This window comes from Alexandromys fortis, unplaced genomic scaffold (genome assembly GCF_014885135.2).
Source record: "Alexandromys fortis isolate MF-2015 unplaced genomic scaffold, M_Fortis_MF-2015_v1.1 scaffold_308, whole genome shotgun sequence".
In the NCBI taxonomy this organism is placed as follows: domain Eukaryota; kingdom Metazoa; phylum Chordata; class Mammalia; order Rodentia; family Cricetidae; genus Alexandromys; species Alexandromys fortis.
The window spans coordinates 736,092-755,341 of NW_026068180.1; the positions used below are offsets into that span (position 1 = coordinate 736,092).

At 44.7% G+C, this 19,250-nt stretch overlaps 2 protein-coding genes across 4 annotated transcripts in view; both read left to right on the plus strand.

Annotated features, from left to right (window-relative positions):
* Positions 1-945: 945 nt before the first annotated feature.
* LOC126492606 (granzyme C-like) overlaps positions 946-19,250 on the plus strand; it is a 62,028-nt gene continuing 43,723 nt past the window's right edge. Inside the window, exons 1-5 of one of the 3 annotated variants that reach the window (XM_050129134.1) lie at positions 946-1,096; positions 2,123-2,273; positions 2,696-2,831; positions 2,957-3,217; positions 14,016-14,089. In XM_050129134.1, coding sequence (XP_049985091.1) covers positions 1,042-1,096; positions 2,123-2,273; positions 2,696-2,831; positions 2,957-3,217; positions 14,016-14,066 — 654 coding nt within the window. In that variant the 5' untranslated portion in view covers positions 946-1,041 and the 3' untranslated portion in view covers positions 14,067-14,089. Of the gene's footprint in view, positions 1,097-2,122; positions 2,274-2,695; positions 2,832-2,956; positions 3,218-4,227; positions 4,451-14,015; positions 14,090-19,250 lie in introns of those variants that run through there. The other 2 variants (XM_050129133.1, XM_050129135.1) reach the window with 2 other exon arrangements.
* Positions 14,135-17,278, plus strand: LOC126492605 (granzyme C-like). The gene is made up of 5 exons (XM_050129132.1): positions 14,135-14,211; positions 15,258-15,408; positions 15,856-15,991; positions 16,154-16,414; positions 17,034-17,278. Exons 1-5 carry the CDS (start codon positions 14,157-14,159, stop codon positions 17,175-17,177), a joined length of 747 nt encoding a protein of 248 aa, XP_049985089.1. The 5' UTR covers positions 14,135-14,156; the 3' UTR covers positions 17,178-17,278.

Genomic DNA, 19,250 nt, shown 5'->3' on the forward strand with positions numbered 1-19,250 from the left:
CACCTGTTCCTAGGGCAAGGCTAGTCTGTCTCACCTCCCAGAGTTGTTCTCACACAGCTTTAACCATCTGTTCTCTTAGCTCAGATCCTCAGCTCACTCCAGTCAATATCAGCTTTTTCAAGGGCTGCATCTCTGTCCGTCTCACTTCTGGACCTAGCCCACTAAATAATCACTCAAGATCTTACCAAAGCCCCTTTGATCTACAGAAAATCCTAGGCACTGTTGCAGAAAACACCACTGCAGTCCTCAGCAGGGAAGCCAGGGCTCATCTAATCTTCCTGACCTTTAAATTCAATCCTGAAGCTCTTGCTTTGAGATAGATGCCAATAAACCATAAACAGGTAACAGATACATGTCAATGTGATTCATTATTATACTAAACTATGCATGACAGTAAGATGTGATCAATGCCCACAGGGTAAATACTTGCTTTTGAGATTTCTCGGTGACATCCTAGTAGTTTAGGAAAGTCAGAGTGATCAAAGATTAATTCATCAGACTGTTCCAACAGATGTTCCCCAGTATGATGAGAAGTCTCAGAGGTTAATGAGAAGATGTGCTGAAACTCTTCCTTGCAAGTATGGCTCTGCATAGCTCTCACTAAACACTGTATAACTTTATCTGCATATTTGTAGTTCTATAACTGTTTCATGGTAAACTGGTTATCTGTATTTTTTAAAAATGGAAAGAAAGAAACCAAAGAAACGAAAATCGATCTTATCAGAATACAAAAGGATGTAAGAGGTAAGAAAGGCCACACTTTTGTCTCAGTGAAGGCACAGTGGATTTCCTGGGGTCTCAGGCCCTCCTCAACCACAACCTTAATACCCTCTTTTCCTGGTCTTTATCCAGGATTAGCTCAGGAGATGTCAATGTGGTGACCGTGTCATTTTCACCCAAACCAGACAATGTCCTGAGCTAATAAAGCCAATCAGAGCACAGGTTTAAAAGGCCTGTGAGGTCACTGAGCGCTCACCTCCTTCATCCATCAAGGGCCGTGTCCACTTTGCCGTCCTCCAGCCTGAGCAGCCTCCTAAGAAGATGGCAGCAGTCCTGATTCTCCTGACCTTTCTTCTGCCACTTGGAGCTGGTGCAGGTGAGTGAACACCCTGATTCTAGAGGTGCCATCCCATAATACCTCTGTGGAGTCTCTGCCCAGCTCTAGTCAGGAACTTTCTGCTCTGAACCAGGAGCTTTCTGAACCTCAGGTTCCAGACCAACCCAGACCTGGAAGCCTGCCACTGGCTAGATCCTCAACAAGGTCTGAAGAAGGGTGGTGTCCTCATAGGACATGGTGGGCACTAGCTTCTCCCTGATCTTTGTGTCACCTGGGGAGTGGATCATAGTTAGATAGAGATGTTAAGAGAACGAAAACCTCCAAAAAGCACATCATTAACTAATTAAACCCAGACCAACGGCCTCTTTAATGACCAGCCTGCAATGGAGTAAGAGCACCAGCTCAAGAATATCATCATTATTTAGCAACCTCCCCCATCAATTGCTGAAGAAAGTGGCCCAGGGCAACAAATGCCAGCATTGCACCCTCCACTAAATTGGCAGTTTTGTTTGGCCTCTCCACTTCTTTCTGCATGTCCCTATATTCCTGTCTTTGGCAGCACAGTACTCCAATGGCCCCAGGGCCCTGAATCCCATGCTATCTTAACTACTAGCCCTGCAGCTAACTAGAAGTCATTCATTCATACAGCCAAAAGCATTTATTGAGAACCCAAGATGTGTTGGGCACCACACTAGGAGAGTTTTTAAAAAAATCCACTGGATAGGGGTTGGGTAAAAGGTGAAAACATGACACCAATCAAGACATCAGAGGGTCAGACAGACACATTAAGAGAAAAGACCAGGCAATTCACTCAGGATTTCCTCAGTGTAGACTCATGATTTAGAGCTTGACCTTCTATGCATTTGTAAAGCAGGGAGGGCCTGGAGGACGAGTGCTACCCACTCCTTTTCAGAGCAGGGCCCCGAGGGTTAGGATTCAGCTAAGATTACTATGTGTAAGGAATTCAGTCTACAACATCTTGGGGGAACTGCAGGTCCCATTGCCTTCACCATCCTGACTTCATCTGCTGCTCCCAGACACCCCATATGCTGCCTTTTCTTTCAGAGAAGATCATCGGGGGCCATGAGGTCAAGCCCCACTCCCGTCCCTACATGGTATTTGTTGAATTTGTGAATATTGATGGGAATAGGAGTCGCTGTGGAGGCTTCCTGATAAAAGACAACTTTGTGCTAACAGCTGCTCACTGCATGGGAAGGTGAGGAGAAGGAGCTAGGTCATGCTTTTTGAGATCCTGAAAGGAGTTTAAATGCTTTAATTGTGATTCCTTCTGTGAGAGCTCACTGGAGGGCAGGGATGTGATAATGGAAGTCTGTCATCATGGAAACTTTGAGGCCAAAGGGTGAGAGCCCAGAGGCAGCAGCACAGTTGAGCTGAAAGCAACTACACTGGTCAGACTACAGCAGTGGCTGAGGCTGAAAGTGCACATTAAGAGTCAGTGCAAACTTTGGAAAAGTGTGGAGAAGCAAGAGAAGACAAAGCAGTAGTTCACACCCTGATGCCCTTCTGGCTCCACAGTCCCCTCAGCTAGAGCCCCACGCTACCTGCCCAGCCTCTTACAGCTCCTGGACTGTGTCCTCTCTCACTCCACATCTCTCATCTGCCCTCTGCTCTCTACAGGGCAATGAGAGTCACTCTCGGAGCCCACAACTTAATGATCAAAGAGAAGACCCAGCAGATCATCCCTGTGGCAAAAGCCATCCCACACCCAGGCTATAATAACAAAACCTACCGAAATGACATCATGCTCTTAAAGGTGAGAAGGGCCCGCATCCTGTCCAGGGATTGCTCCTCCTGCTCTCACCGTGCTCCTTTCTTCTCTTCCATCCTGCTGTCTCAGCCCAGCTGTCAATGAGCCATACTCTCCCTTCTTCCTCACAGCTGGAGAAGAAGGCCAAGAGGACTAAAGCCATAAAGCCCCTCAACCTGCCCAGGTGTAAAGTCCAGGTGAAGCCAGGGGACGTGTGCTCTGTGGCTGGTTGGGGAAGGATGGACCCCGAGGGTAACTATTCAAACACACTTCAAGAGGTAGAGCTGACAGTCCAGAAGGATCAGGAGTGTATGTCCCGCTTTCCACGTTTTTACACCAAAGCCATTGAGATCTGTGTGGGGGATCCAAAGATCAAGTGTGCTTCCTTTAAGGTAAGTTGTATTGTCCTTCTCTCGGGGCTCCAAGGGAGGGGAAAAGCAATTTAGGACTTAGAGACCAAGCATTAGGGACTTCTTTTCTCTCTGACTGTGATATTTCTTTCTGGAAACAGCAGGAGGCAGTAACTAGCTAGGGCATCAGAGCTGACAAGCAACCACTGTGAAGAAGGTTTTACGTAGATTTAGTCCACTGCATTGGTGCCAACTGTTGCAAAGAGAGGGCTGTTTGTTTGTCCCAGCTGCCCAGAACCAAAATAATCACACAGAAATTGTATTAATTAAATCACTGCTTGGCTTATTAACTCTAACTTTTTATTGGTTAAATCTTATATCTTAATTTTAACCTATTTTTATTAATCTGTATATAGATTGCGGGCAGTGGCTTACTGGCAAAGATTTGGCATGTCTGACTCTGGCGGCGGTCCCATGACGTCTCTCTGACTCTGCCTTCTTTCTCGCAGGATTTAGTTCAGTCTTCCCTGCCTACCTAAGTTCTGCCTTATCAACAGGCCAAGGCAGTTTTTTAAATTCATTTATGGTAATGACAGCACACAGAGGGGACTCTCATATCATCAGCTGGTATAAAGCAGGATTTGCACAGTCCTCCTGTCACCAGGGCCCAGGCTTTAGAAAGTTGGGCACGGTCTATGTGTCACTACCACAAGCAGGGGCTCCTCAGAGCAGCCACCCACTTTTGTCAATGGACTGGTCCTCCATGGTCACCTGAGGCTCAACCACCTGTCCCCAATTCTGAACAACAGCTTGGAGCTGAGGGTCCCACACATCTTCACAGAAAATGGATCATAGACTTGGAAAAAGGGTAGAGTCTGGGCTCAGGAGGGAGGTGAGGCAGTAACCCTGTCCAAAATTAGAGTGGGAATTCCAGAGGCCCCAGGTCTGCCCTCTGATCTCCCTCACACAGAGCACACAAATCATGCTTTATGGTGGGAGGCTGGGCTAGTGTGAAATCAGTTCAGTTCCCTGTGGCCTCTCTCTATTCACAGGGGGATTCTGGAGGGCCGCTCCTGTGTAACAAAGCGGTTGCAGGCATCGTCTCCTTTGGGTATAAAAATGGTTCAGCCCCAAGAGTCTTCACCAGAGTGTCAAGTTTCCTCTCCTGGATAGAGGAAAACATGAAACAGAATTAACTACAGAGCAAACCAGACCCCTCCCTGACTCACCATCTTCCCTACAGCTGAGTCCAGGATTGTCCTAGGACAGAAGCCAGAATCTCAATAAAGTTCTCTTTGCTGAATCGGAATACTAGTTTCATATCACAGGGACCAACTCTGTACTGGGCAGGCCAATGGCACACTTCTGCTTTCTGCTCACTCCACAACCATGTGCACACCTTGCCCAAAGCTCAGGCGAGGCCACTGACCAGCTCCTTCTTACTTGTCCCTCTGTGCAGTGCCTGTCCTTCTGACAGGCCCAAAGCTGAGCTTGGGTTTCTCTTGTCTTGGGGCTCAGGGTGAAATTTTTCCTCCCCTGTGTCATATGGAAGAAAGGTGAGAGCAAGCACCACTGGTCCTGGAGACGGGGGAGACAGAACGGAGGGCAGTGTAGATGGACCTTTCTGGGCAGAGTATTATTGTCCCTCAGCTTAACCATGAAGGTGACAGCAATTTCAGTATCCCCTCTTTCTCATGTATCCTCCTCTGAACTCCTCCAGCCTCTTAGCTCCACCCCCTTCTCTTTTATGCCTGCTCTGAGACTCTTTCAACTTCTATGCTTTATGGTCCATGCTAATCTTTTCATGTCCTTACCTCTTATCCCAATACCTAGGACACCCAAATCCACATGTGGTTCCGTTCATTAGGGCCTCAGACCTGTGGTGCCAGCCTAAATCATGACCTAGCAGGGAGGGGCTGACAAAGGTCCATACCAGAAGTGGCACTACAGAGGACCATTGAGACCAGGGCTCTCAGGGCATGTCTCCAAACCCTGCACCCCAGATCCCACATGCTCAGACCTAGAAAAGCTCTTCACAGTCAGCTCAGTCACACCCCGAACCTCCCCATGTGCTCAGCATTTATAGCAGCGGGGTCTCTCAGCAGCATGAGCTCCTCTGAGCTTGTTCATCTCAATCATTGCCAGCTTCTAGGCTATGGCGCCCTGCTGGTCATTTGGTCGATGTCAGTCTTTGACATCCTCAAGGCAAAAGAATGAAAATCTCTAGTTTCCCATCAGTCAACACTGAAGCGTATGAGGTTTGCAAATGGCCTTAAGCAGTTAGTTTCTATGGTAAACTATTCAGAAAATCAGCATCCACCCAGGAGTGGGCAGTAGGTAGAGAATAACACAGCTAAGACAGCCTCATTGTGTTTATTTTAAAGATGGCAGAAACAGAGTCAGTATGCTGATTTAAATCCTAAGAGATGCACAAGCTCAGAAACATAATTCAGACACAGAATTAAATGTGAGTCAGGAGGCTGTGAAATAAACAAAAATGAAATAAAAGGTGTGGGGAAGAACCTGTGATATTTCGACATTCTTGGTTACTGCTGCATCCATAGTTCCTCAGACTACCGGGGATTCTCACTATTACAAAGTTCTGGGCATGAGACTGTAGCCAGAATGTGTGTGTGTGTGTGTGTGTGTGTGTGTGTGTGTGTGTGTGTATAAAAGTCTCCCTACATTGGACACACATTGCTAAAAAACAATCCATGCTGCCAGGGATTTTTGCACATGCATTAATCCAGCACTTGGGAGGCAGAGGCAGGCAGATCTCTGACTCCAAGGCCAGACAAGGCTGTAAAGAGAGACTCTCAAGGCCCACCCCCCTCCTTTCAGGTCTAGGAAGGTGAGCATCCCAACAGACTAGGCTCCCAAAAAGCCAGTACGTGCAGTAGAATCAAAATCCAGTGCCATTATCATTGGCTTCTCAGTCCACCCTCATTGTCAGGCACATTCAGAGAGTCCGGTTTGATCACATGCTCGGGGAGTGCGGAAGTAGGGGAAGGGGCAGTGGGGGGACGGGGAGGGAAAAGGGAGGATGGGAGGAGGTGGAAATGTTAAATAAATAAATTAAAAAAAGAGAGACTCTCAAAATAAACAAAGGAAAATTCTTAAATTAACTTAAATAAACATAAAAATCCAAGCAGCCTTGGCTCCTTGGTCCTGCCCTGTCAGACACTTAACAGATAGCAGGACTGGTAGCTAAGCTTAATGGTTCCCTGTCCCACACAGACAGAGTGTCACCTTCTGGGAGTGGAAGTAAAATCTTGCTTTGGACCACACAACTTTCAAGGACAAATTTTTATATAGGAAGAGATGTAGGTGACAGACAGTTTCTGATTGGGAACTGGAAAGCAAGCCCTGCCCTGGAGACAGACTAAGGACCCAGCTCTTTTAGAGACAACAAAAACAAAGAAGAGTGCAGACTCAAAGAAATGTGTATTTGAAAACACGGTCATATATGTATTCAGTTTAGAAGTCATATTTACTTTGAGGAGATGGTTCTAAGGCTTCAAATAACTCTGAAAACCATTATTGTGTATCCATTAGAGAGGATATAAAATAATTCTCTACCAATAGGAAGTAACTGACCCGATAAACAGTATGAACCTTGTTGGGGTGAGGCTGAACTTAGCCTGGGATTCCCTGAAGAATCGACCTCAGTGTCATCTAATCGCCAGTCAGTAACTTGGTGTCATCCCACAAACAGATGAGCCCATGCTCTGACTCTCCCTGGAGAGAAACCCCTGGGCTCCTCATACAGCTGCATGGTGAAGGTGTTTAAAGCCACCTTGCTTTGCTCCCTTGAGTGCATATTGGAGTTGATTCAGGCAGTAAATGCCTAAACCCAGAGTGCTTCAGATTCCTCTGCTCCATGGAAGTATCTCTCAGCCCTCATATTTGCATAGAGCTCACTCTGCTCTCCTAACATCTGTACTGATGTTCTGCATCTGCGACAGAAAGTGCTTCAACTCATCAAGAGCCACTTCGCTGTTCTTCTAGGGCATTGCAGTCAGGGAAGCCAGAGAGAAAAGTGTAAGACATCCTTGAAGAACATATAGCACACACAAGGACACAAGGCCTTCTGGTTTGTGCTGGGGAATACATGCTGGAGTACCTTCACTGTCCTGTCCAGTGCCATGCATCTCCCAGCCCCATTTTCTCTGGACTTAGAGAACGTAGAGTTTCTGTTCTGTATTTATTTGGTTTCCGTGCCATGTTTCTGTGGTGTTTTCTGTGAGGATGTCCTCTCCTAGGCTAATGTATTTGAGCACCTCGTTCTGAGCTGATGATGTTATTTGGGGATGTTAGGAAATATGGCCTTGATGGAGCAAGTCCATTGCTGGGGCAGGCTTTGACTCACACCATTACCAATTCTCTCTCTCTCTCTCTCTCTCTCTCTCTCTCTCTCTCTCTCTCTCTCTCTCTCTCTCTCTCTCTTTCTCTCCCTCTCTCTCTGTGCTATGCCTTACTGTGTGTGTGTGTTTGTAACTATAGTGTATGACTTTCGAGTATGAAGTTTGTAGATGACAACATGTTCCAATGCAGTGTGAAATGAATATATGTGTGCTCTTATGATTGTTAAAAATGCATGACTTCAGTGTGATGCTTTCAGTGTTTTATGTTCCAACTGCAGACAGTCAAACTGGCACCATTATAGTTTCATGTGTTCCTGGTGACGTAATTAATGAAACATAGAGAATATCCATGGTATTTTAATTTGCATTACAGATAATGCGTGTTTATTGGTATATGGAAAACAAGCAAGCATTCTTTTTGGATCACTAAGACACACACACCTCAGCCTTGCCTCACACTCCACCCCCCAGCCACCATTCTTACACTGAGCTGTCACTTTCAGCTGCATCTGCAGTTGAGACGTGGAGATACCCAAGCCTTGCTTTCTATTTTCTTTTCAGTATTCATAATAAAAACATAGTTCCTTATCTATTATTATTTTTAATTTCAGCATGACTTCTATACCATGATAGAATATAATACTCCCCAAAAAAAGAGAGACGATTTCTCAGTTGAAAGTGGGCAGACACTTATTTTTTGTCAGGTAAATACAAGGCTCTGTTCAACCGTTGGGGATTTGTGAGTGTTCACAAAGATGATAACAGAAAACGTATTATATACAAATCATGCCACCTAACATGGCAGCTGTCAAGGATGGTGACACAAGGACAAAGCGGTGGAACTGAGAAGACATCTTCTCAACAATAAAAACACTTATATTTTAATTCAGGGGCTGAGGATGTGCCTCAATGGCTAAGAGCACTATCTGAACAAGCAAGAGAATCTGAGTTCAGATCCCAGCACCCACATAACAGATGCTGAGTGGGGCTGATGCGCCTGTATCCTCAGTGCAGACACAGGAAGCCTGCTGATGCTTGCTGCTAGCAGCCTCAACAAAACAGTCTGTTCCAGGTTCAGGGAGAGATGCTATGTCAAAGGAGTGAGACAGAAAACAGTAGAGGATCCTGACATCTTCCTCTGCACTTATTCAGGCATGCGAACCCATACACTGACATACATGTGTACACACAAGCACCACACATTAAAATAGATAGTTAACCTGTTCTAGTTACGTTCTGTTACTGTGTTAAAACACTGTCCCAAAGGAAGCACATGGCCAGGAAAGGGTTGATGTAGCTCACACGTCTCATCTGCACTCCATCACTGATGGAAGTCAGGGCAGGAGCTGAAGCAGGAGCAGAGGCAGGAACCTCAGAGGAAAGCTGCCTACTGGATCAGCTTGCTTTCTGTTCTAACCCAGGACCACATGCCCATGAATGGCACTAATCACAGTAGGCCAGGCCCAACTCAATCCATTAGCAAACAAGAAAGTACCTTCACAAACATGCCCATAGTCAATCTAATGGGCACAATCTTGAACTGAGGTCTTCTCTTCCCACAACTGTTTCTAGTTTGTGTTGAGTTGACAGAAAGTACCCAGCACAGCCAGTTAGATAGGCTTTGTGGTAAAAAGCTAGACATGTGGTTGTTTTTAAAAGAACAAAATAAAACAATCCCTTACGACCATTTGTCGATACTGAGTCTGCTGAGAGGTGTTCAAATAGTGTCTCAGATCTGACAGGCTCTAAGGAGTGAGGAATATTTATTACTAAACTCATTTGGTCTCACCAGATTATAACCAAGTGAATTTAGGAAATTGAAAAAAAATTATCCAAAGAAATTGGAAGTACAGAATCACTCATTTTAAATCTCATTCTTTAGGGATGGATGGCAGTGCTGATTCTAAATAAAACCCAACCTGCCATTTTGATTATAGGTAGTGATGATGGGGCCAATATCACTGTAGAAATGGCTTATTTATTGACACTGAAAAACACTAAATAAATATATTTTCATGGGTCAGTGCAAAAATTTATTGAAGTGGTTTGTTGCAGGGAGGGGCTGCTTGTTCGTCCTGGCCACCCAGCTAGCTCAGTTGGTAGAGCATGGGACTCTTTAATTTCAGGGTTGTGGGTTCGTGCCCCACATTGGGCTCCCAGCTAGCTTAGCCCTGAAATACCCACACAGAGACTGTATTAATTAAAACACTGCTTGGCCATTAGTTTTAACTTCTTATTGGCTAACTCTTACATACTAGTTTAACCCATCTCCATTAATCTGTGTATCGCCACATGGCAGTGGCTTACCAGAGATTCTAACTGGCGTCCGTCTCAGACAGAAGATTCATTGTTTCTCTCTGACTCTTCTTTCTCCTTTCCAGAATTCAGTTCTGTCTTCTCCGCCTGCCTAAGTTCTGGCCTATCAGGCCAAAGCATTTTCCTTATTCATTAACCAATACAAGCAACACATAGAAAGAAGGACCTCTTACACCATCCATGATCTTCATCCATGATCAACCCAAATAGTACAGCTGCTGCTGTTGGCCAGAGATGGTAGTTCAAAGAGACAGATCCAGCCTGGCAGTGGTGGAGAAAGCCTTTAATCTCAGCGCTGGGGAGCAGAGGCAGGTGGATGTCTGAGATCAAGCACAGCATGGTGTACAGAGCAAGTTTAATAACTGCCATGGTTACATAGAGAAACCTTGTTTCAAAAATTAGTGAATGAATGAACAAACAAATAAATAAAATGAAAATGTAAATCAACATAAAAATAGAGGAACTCATAAAATTAAGAGAAGACAGTGCAATCACCACACTAACCTCATGTTTAATGATGTGTCCTGGCAGAGGTCATCAAGAAAATTTAGGCACAGAGAAGAAGGTCTCAGTGGGAATGGTGGGAGATGAGAGGGGATGAACTTGGGTAAAAATGCCCCCAAATACATCGAATACAATATATAAAATTGTCAAAAAAAAAAAAAAGAAAAAGTAAGTTCTAAAAGGACATTTAATGCAAAACCATTAAAAAATGGGTAACATCATATAGATCATCATCAATACTGAATTTCATAAGGGACAAGGGATTAAATCATCTCCAGTGCTGGAATTTTTTGAAAAGTGTTCATGCTAACTAAGGTGAAATCATTTACATTTCAGAGGTAAGATGGTCAAGCTAAGGACATTACCAAAATATTAAGTTACTTCTGATGTTGTAAACAATATTCACGCCAGAATTTGGGAATGAAACTCAATTACAGATTGAACTTTTAGTTTGTTGAAATAGGAGCGGCAGCAGGGCTGCGTCCCCGGCACCCGGCCGCCCGCATGGCTAGCTTATGCCCCGAAATAATTACACGGAAACTGTATTCTATTAAACACTGCCTGGCCCGGCTAGTTCCAGCTTCTTATTGGCTAGCTCTTACATATTGTTCTAACCCATTTCTAATATTCTGTGTAGCCCACGAGCTGGCTTACCAGGGAGGATCTTAACCTGCGTCTGTCTGGAGCGGGAGAATCATGGCGACTCCCCACTCAGCTTCCTTTTCCCAGCATCCTGTTCTGTTTTCTCCGCCTACCTAAGGGTTGGCCTATCAAATGGGCCTAGGCAGTTTCTTTATTAGTAAGAAATCACTCCCACATCATTAGTTCATTTTACTGCTCATTTTATCTTTAATGGGGAATCCAAATTCTCAATACCATGTTTCACACACCATAAGTCCTACAGGTAAAGTCTGAATTATGATAAGCTGAAATTAAAGCCAATAATTGCATGCATTTCAACCCAGCTGAATATGGTTTTATGAAAAGTGATATAGCCTTTATATTATGTTTGAGAGACAATTTGAAAACAGATATCAAGATTTTGTGAAATAATATCACTATTTTGGTATAATCACAATCCCATTTTTATCAGCATATATGTTATCTGCCAATGTTATCTTTTGATATTCAATTGGAAATGTCTAGAATTGCAATACTTCATTCAACCTAAAAATATTTTCGATCATGTCTCTTCTAGACATTTATGGGCCTCTTACAGGACCTTCTCAGAGACAAGAGCTTACCCTTTACAGTCACGCTGGATTCACGCCATCAGTATTTCATAGCACCTACACTTGTGAGTTACAGGTCCCAGGAACTGAGCATGCAGGCCTGGAGAGATAGCTCAGATGTCTTAATGGTAGAGACTGCTCTTGCATAGGACCCTAGTTCAGTTCTGAGCACCCATGCTGAATGACTCATAACACTTGTAACCTCAGCTCCTCCAGCCTCCAAGGGCGTGTGTGCTCACATGCACATAGACAAACACAGACATACACATAATCTAGAGTTAAAATCCTTGATGTAAATATCTTCTAGATATGATAGGGAACTACACCTATGAAATCTCAGCAATGTGACTACTCAAATAAGACCTGAACAATGACAACTCCAGTTGAGCTTCCAAAGTGGTTGGGAAAATAGTAGGGGGCCCCATCCCAAGATGAAGAGCAACAGGTAATTATAAACTCCTGAGAGAGGAAGAAATAGTCTTCCCCAAAGATGAGCCCCTCTAATGGTTATCCAATCCTAAGTGGTCAGACTCAAAATAAATATGTATTCAAGAAATAATAAATTAACTCTGTAAGCTGGATATATATAGATTAAGAGGCCTTGATTCTGAATGGGATGGAGCAACCTGGGAGGAGTTAGAGGGATAATGGCTGATGGTATGATTATATTTTAATTTTTCCAATAATTACAAGTGTTAAGCACATTGACACATAAATTAGAACCAAACTATCACAGCCCATCTTAGGAATCACTGAGATCAAAGCTCTGTCCATAAAAGGCAGTTGTGTCCAACAAGTCCATTTGCTTCTTGAAAGCATTGTCCACTAGCCCACAGTGTTCGTGTTGTCCTCACTCACTGTATTTGTTTGTTTGCTCTGCCTTTTTCTTTTCTCTGTGTACCCTTAGCTGTCCTGGAACTCACTCTGTAGACCAGGGTGACCTTTAACTCTAGACATATGTCTGCCTCTGTCTCCCAAGTGCTGGGGTTCAAGGCATGTGCCACCACTGCTTTCCTTAATTTTAAGATAAAAATATACTAAAACAAATCCTATTTTTATATATGTTCAAATTCTTTATTAGATATCCCCAAATTGAAGCCTGGTCCATGGTTTTAAAAGATCTCTTCTAAATGGGTAGCATATAATTAACAATTTTTAGTCTGTAAGGATTTTGTTGCCTATCTGTATGTGCAGATAATGTATCATTTGTATATGGCTCCTTTTCAGGGAGGAAATATCAATTTTAATTATAGCTTGTATAGTAATGTGTATCCCAAAACAGTTATCCCTTCACTGTGACCCAGAAATGCCACAAAGTTCCAACCCCTGGACCAGATGAGTAATTTAGATCCAATTAATATCGGAACTGCAGTTCACAACTAAGACAAGAAAGCCTCTATGTACACCAAGTGTGAAAGGAGGAAATTCCAAAATCTCTGAAAACCATAATGCTGTGGTGGCAAAGCAGGACCCGGGTTGCTCTGTGGTTGTTCTGGTTGTCTGTGCATGCGCGCGCGCGCACGCACACACACACACACGCACACACACACCTCTCTATTCTGTGTCACCTTTCAGAGTTGATCTCACACAGCTCTAACCATCTGTTCTCTAAGCTCAGATCCTCAGCTCACTCCAGTCTATATTAACCTTTTCATGGGCTGGGTCCCTGTCTGTCTCACTTCTGGATCTAGCTCACTAAATAATCATTTAAGATCTTACCAGGACCTTTTTTTATCTACAGAAAATCCTACGCAATGTTGTAGAAAATACTACTACAGTCCTCAGCAGTGAAGTCAGGGCTGATGTAATTTTACTTATGTCTTAAGAGAGAAATGCCAATACATATTGATCAGGAAACTGATGCTTGTCAATTGTGATTTGTTATTATATTAAGTAAGTATGTTGCTAAGACACGAAAACTGGCCACAGGGTATAAATTGTTTTAGGGATATCTCTGTGACACCCTAGCAGTTTAGGAGAGTCAGAGTGAGTGAAGATTAATTCATCAGACTATTCCAACAGATGTTCCTCAGTATGATGAGAAGTCTCAGAGGTTAATGAGAAGATGTGCTGAAACTCTGCCTCACCAAATATGGTGCAGTATCAGCTTTTAATAACTACTGTATAACTGTGTCTCTGTATAAGTAGTGCTACAGATGTTTTGTGGCATATTGGGTATCAGCATTATTTTTTTTAAAAAAAAGGGAAAAAGAAAAAAAATTAAAGAAATTAAAAAAAAATCTTACCAGAATGAAAAAAAAATGTAAGAGATAAGAAAAGCCACACTTTTGTCTCAGACAGAGTAGACTTCCTGGGGTATCAGACCCTCTGCAACCACACCTTAACACCCTCTTTTCCTGGTCTTTATCTTGAATTAGCTCAGAGGATGTCAATGTGGTGACCATGTCGTTTTTACCCAAACAGGAAACTGCCTTGGCTACTAAAGCCAATCAGAGCAGAGGTGCACAGGTTTAAAAGGCCTGTGAGGTCACTGAGCGCTCACCTCCTTCATCCTTCAAGGGCCGTGTCCACTCTGCCCTCCAGCCTGAGCAGCCTCCCAAGAAGATGGCAGCAGTCCTGATTCTCCTGACCTTTCTTCTGCCGCTTGGAGCTGGTGCAGGTGAGTGAACACCTCTGTTCCAGAAGTGCCATCCCATAATACCTCCGTGGAGTCTCTGCCCAACTCTAGTCAGGAACTTCCTGCAGTGAACCAGGAGATTCCTCAATCTCAGGTCCCAGACCAACCCAGACCTGAAGCCTGTCACTGGCTAGATCCTCAACAAGGTCTGAAGAAGAGCGGAGTCCTCAGAGGACATGGTGGGCACTAGCTTCTCCCTGCTCTTTGTGTCACCTGGGGAGTGGATCATCCCCAAAGAGAGAAGTAGCAGAGAAGGTAAGCTTACTAAACAATACATCATTGGCCTTACCTGAACCCAGACCAAGGGCAGGTTTAATCATCAGCCAGCAATGATGTAAGGCAACCAGCTGATGAATATTAGCATTATTTATTAATTCCACCCTCAGGCTGCTAAATCTAGAGGTCCAGGGTGACAGGATGTCTGCTCATTGCTCTATTTGCAGTCTTGTCTTGGTTGGCCCGTCCATTTCTTCCTGCAGTCACCAACTATTCTCTTTGTGCCCGTGGAATCCTCCGGTGTCCCCTCGGCTGTGATTCCAATGAGCTCTGAGCCACCAGCCCTTCAGCTAGGTAAAAGTCATTCTTCCATGCAGCTAATTCTTTTATTGAGAACCTAGGATATGATGGGCACCAGAACAAGAGAACTTTAGAAAATCCCTCTCTAAAGACCTTGGGGTAAAAGGTGACCAAATTGGCAGAAATAAAGACATGAGAGGCGTCTGGAGATTCAATATCAGAGAAAGACTAACATGAGCGACCCAGCATCCCCTTGGTCTCTAGCGTCATGAAGAAAGAAGTTTTTCCCTCCATGTATTTGTAAAGCAAGGGCTGGAGGACAAGTCCTACCCGCCCCTTCTCAGAACAGGGCACTGAGGCTTCAGATTCAACAAAGATCATTTTACGTGCAATGAATTCTGTCCACAACAGTCTTGCGGAATTGCAGATCTCACCCCATCACCCCTCCCTAGATCTTCCCTCCTACCTCATCTGCTGCTCCCAGACACCTCATATTCTTGCCTTTCTTTCAGAGGAGATCATCGGGGGCCATGAGGTCAAACCCCACTCCCGCCCCTACATGGCGTTTATTACATTTGTGAAAGATGATGGCAGAAGTGATGGCTGTGGAGGCTTCCTGGTAAAAGACAACTTTGTGCTGACAGCTGCTCACTGCAGGGGAAGGTGAGGAGGAGCAGTCCATGATTTCTGAGACCCCAAGAGGAGTTTCCATCTTCTACTCATGGATGCTCCTCTGAGAGCTCACTAGAGGGCATGGCTGTGACAATGGAAGTCTGTCATTAGGGAAACTTTGAGGTCAAAGGGTGAGGGGTCAGAGGCAGCAGCACAGTTGAGTTGAAAGCAACTACACTGGTCAGACTACAGCAATGGTTGAGGTTGAAAGTGCACATTAAGAGTCAATGCAAACTTTGGAGTATTGCCTGGAAATAAGAGCAAGTTCCCAGTGTCTAGTGTTCTTGTAAAGTGAAGAGCAGTAGGTCACACCCTGAGGTCCTTCTGTCTCCTCAAGTCCCCTCAGCTAGAGCCCCATCTGCCCACCCAGCCTCTTACAGCTCCTGCACTGTGTCCTCTCTCACTCCACATCTCCCATCTACACTCTGCTCTCTGCAGCTCAGTGAAAGTCATTCTAGGAGCCCACAATATAACGTTCAACGAGAAGACCCAGCAGATCATCTCTGTGGCAAAAGCCATCCCACATCCAGCCTTCAATCCTAAGGATGGCTCCAATGACATCATGCTCTTAAAGGTGAGAACTGCCCCCACAGCTCTCTGAGCTCTGCTTGTTGCAGAGATTGTGCCTCCCCTCCTCTTCTCACCCTGTATCTTTCCTCTTCCATCATGGTTTACAAAGTGTTCCAGGCAAGCAGGCTCCTGACTGAGCTGCTGTCTCCCGCCTCTTCTCTTTCAGCTGGAGAGGAAGGCCAAGAAGACTAAAGCTGTGAGTCCTCTCAACTTACCTAGTAGCAGGGTCCATGTGAAGCCAGGGGACATGTGCTATGTGGCTGGTTGGGGACAGTTTGCCCCGAAAAGTAAACTTTCAGATACATTGCAAGAAGTGAAGCTGACAGTCCAGGAGGATCAGGAGTGTGAGTCCCAGTATCCAGATCGTTACACCAAAGCCATTGAGATGTGTGTGGGGGACCCAAAGGTCAAGAGAGCTTCCTTTTATGTAAGTTTGATTTTCATCCTCTTTGTGTTCTTGTGGGAGGGAAAAGCAATCTGAAACCTAGAGAGCAAGTTTCAAGGGATTCTTTGTTTAGATCTTTCTCCATGGGAACAGCAAGAACCAGTAACTAACTAGGCCCTCAGAGCTGACAAGGAGCCTTGGTGAAGAAGACAGCTGGTTAAAAAGCAGGATGTGCACAGCCCTCCGGACTCCCAGGCCCAAGCTTTAGAAAGCAGTGTTGCCTGTGTGTGTCATTACCACAAGCCGGGGTCTCCTCAGAGCAGGCACCCACATTTGTCAATGTTCTGGTCCTCCATGCTCACATCAGTCTCACCTGTCCCCATGTTCTTAAACAATGGCCTGGAGCTGAGGGTCCCACACACCTTCATAGGGAGTGAATCACAGACCTGGTGAAAGGGCAGAGGCCTGGTTCTGGTGGAAGTGAAGCAGTAACCCTGTCCACAATCAGAGTGGGAAGCCCAGGGGCCCCAGGCCTGCCTCCCGACCTCCTACAAGCAGAGCACACAAGTTATATTCCTCAGAGAGAAGCCTTGACATGAGAGAGCGGTTGGGAATAGGGTGAACAACAGCTCAGTCCTCTGTGACCTTTCTCCATTCACAGGGAGATTCTGGAGGACCTCTTGTGTGTAAAAAAGCAGCTGCAGGCATTGTCTCCTTTGGACACATTGATGGTTCAGCTCCAAGAGTCTTCACCAGAGTGTCAAGTTTCCTATCCTGGATAAAGGAAACGATGAAACGCAGCTAACTACAGAGCAAACCAGACCCCTCCCTGACTCACCATCTTCGCTACAGCTGAGTCCAGGATTGTCCTAGGACAGAAGCCAGCATCTCAATAAAGGTCTCTTTGCAGAATCAAAAGACTGGTTTTTATCAAAGCTACCAACTCTGTGCTAGGAAGGCCAGTGTCTCACTTCTGCTCTCTGCTCGCCCCATGTCCATACTCACATCTTGTCTAAAGCTCCTGCAAAGCTTTTGCCCAGCCCATTTGTAATTGTCCCACTGTGCAGTGCCTGCCTATGGACATGCCCAAAGCTGAGCTGTTCTGTCTCCCATCTTGGGGTTCAGGGTGAACTTTTGTGTTTCTCTTGGTCATATAGACAAAAGGAGAGGGAAAGCATCATTGTTCAGGAGATTGGGGAGACAGAGCCTGACGTCACTGTAGATGGATCTTCCTGGGCAGAATATCTCTGTCCCACTGATTCACCACTCCTTGTCACCAAGGTGACAGCAATTTCGGTATCCCCTCTTTTTCATCTAGGACAAGTTTCATTATCCTCCTCTGAAAACAGGGCCAAGCTTCCTAGGGCCTCTTAGCTCCACCCCCTTCTGTTTTATGCTCTCACTCTAACAACTTCTATGCTTTACAGTCCATGCTAATGTTTACAAGTCCCCACTTTTTACCCCCTATCTAGGACACCCAAATCCACATGTGATTCCACTCATTAGGGCCTCAGACCTGTGGTGCCAGGTGGGCAGGGAGGTGGCTCACAAGGGTCCAAGGCAGAAGCGGCATCACAGAGGGTCCATGGAGGACAGGGCTCTCAGTGTCTCTCTCCATACCCATGTACCCCACTTCCCACATGCTCAGGACCTCCTGTCCATGGATGAGACTAACCACAGTTGGCTAGGACCAACTCTTTCCATTAGCAATCAAGAAACTATGCCCACAGTCAATGTAATGAACACAATCCTCAGCTGAGGGCTACTCTTCCCAAGTGTTTCTAATTTGTGTTGAGTTGGCAAATTGTGCCCAGCACGGCCAGTGAGATAGGTTTTCTGGTAATAAGAGAGACATAAGGTTATTTGGTTTTCTTTAAAAGAACAAAACAAACCATGATGACCATTTGTTGATAGTAGGTCTGCTGAGAGGTGTGCCTGTAGTGATTCAGACTGACAGGCTCTAAGATGGGAGGAATATTTATTTCTAAACCCATTTGGTCTCACCAGATTATGACCAAGCGAATTGAGGAAATTTAAAACAATTCTATCCAAAGATGTTTGAAGACCAGAACCAGTAATTGTAAATCTTACTCTTTGGGGATTGGTGGCCGTGCTGATGCTAAATAGAGCCCAACCTACCATGTTGATTACAGGTAGTGATGCTGGCAGTAACTTCACTGAAGAAATGGCTTGTTCAGTCCCATTGAGACACTCTATCAATCTATTTGTATGGGCGGTGGAAAAACATATTGAAGTGGCTTCCTTTGTCCTTAACCAATCTAACTAGTACAGCTGCTGCCGATGCCCAGAGATGGTAGTTCAAAGAGACAGGCTCAGCCTGGCAGTGGTGGAGAAAACCTTTGATCCTAGCACTGGGGAGCAGAGGCAGCTGGATCTCTGAGGTCAAGCTCAGCCTAGTATACAAGGCAAGTGCCATAACAGTCAGTGATACACAGAGAATCCTTGTCTCAAAAACAAATAATTGAATACATAAATAAAATAAAATAAAAATGTAAATTAAAATTAAAATAGAGGAACTTGTAAAATTATGAGAATACAATACAATTACCACACTAACCTCATGTTTAATGATGTGTCCTTGGAGAGGTCATCAAGAACATTTATGCTCAGAGAAGAAGGTCTCACTGGGAATGGTGGACGATGAGAGAGCATGATCTGAGGAAAAAAATGACCAAAATATATTGGATATATATATGAAACTGTAAAATAATGAAAAATAAGTTTTAAGAGGGCTTTTAATGCAAAAATAATTGAAATATGGGTAGCATCATATAGATTATTGTCACTTCTGAATTTCATAAGGATCAAGGGATTAAATCATCTCCAATGCAAGAAATTCCTGAAAAGTGTTCATGTG

What these genes read in the sequence shown, in the direction of transcription:
- LOC126492605 (XM_050129132.1), top strand. Translation starts at nt 14,157, where the DNA reads ATGGCAGCAGTCCTGATTCTCCTGACCTTTCTTCTGCCGCTTGGAGCT. An exon ending in GCCGCTTGGAGCTGGTGCAG is followed by an intron (nt 14,212 to 15,257) that starts GTGAGTGAACAC and finishes CCTTTCTTTCAG; the next exon opens with AGGAGATCATCGGGGGCCAT. An exon ending in TCAAGAGAGCTTCCTTTTAT is followed by an intron (nt 16,415 to 17,033) that starts GTAAGTTTGATT and finishes CTCCATTCACAG; the next exon opens with GGAGATTCTGGAGGACCTCT.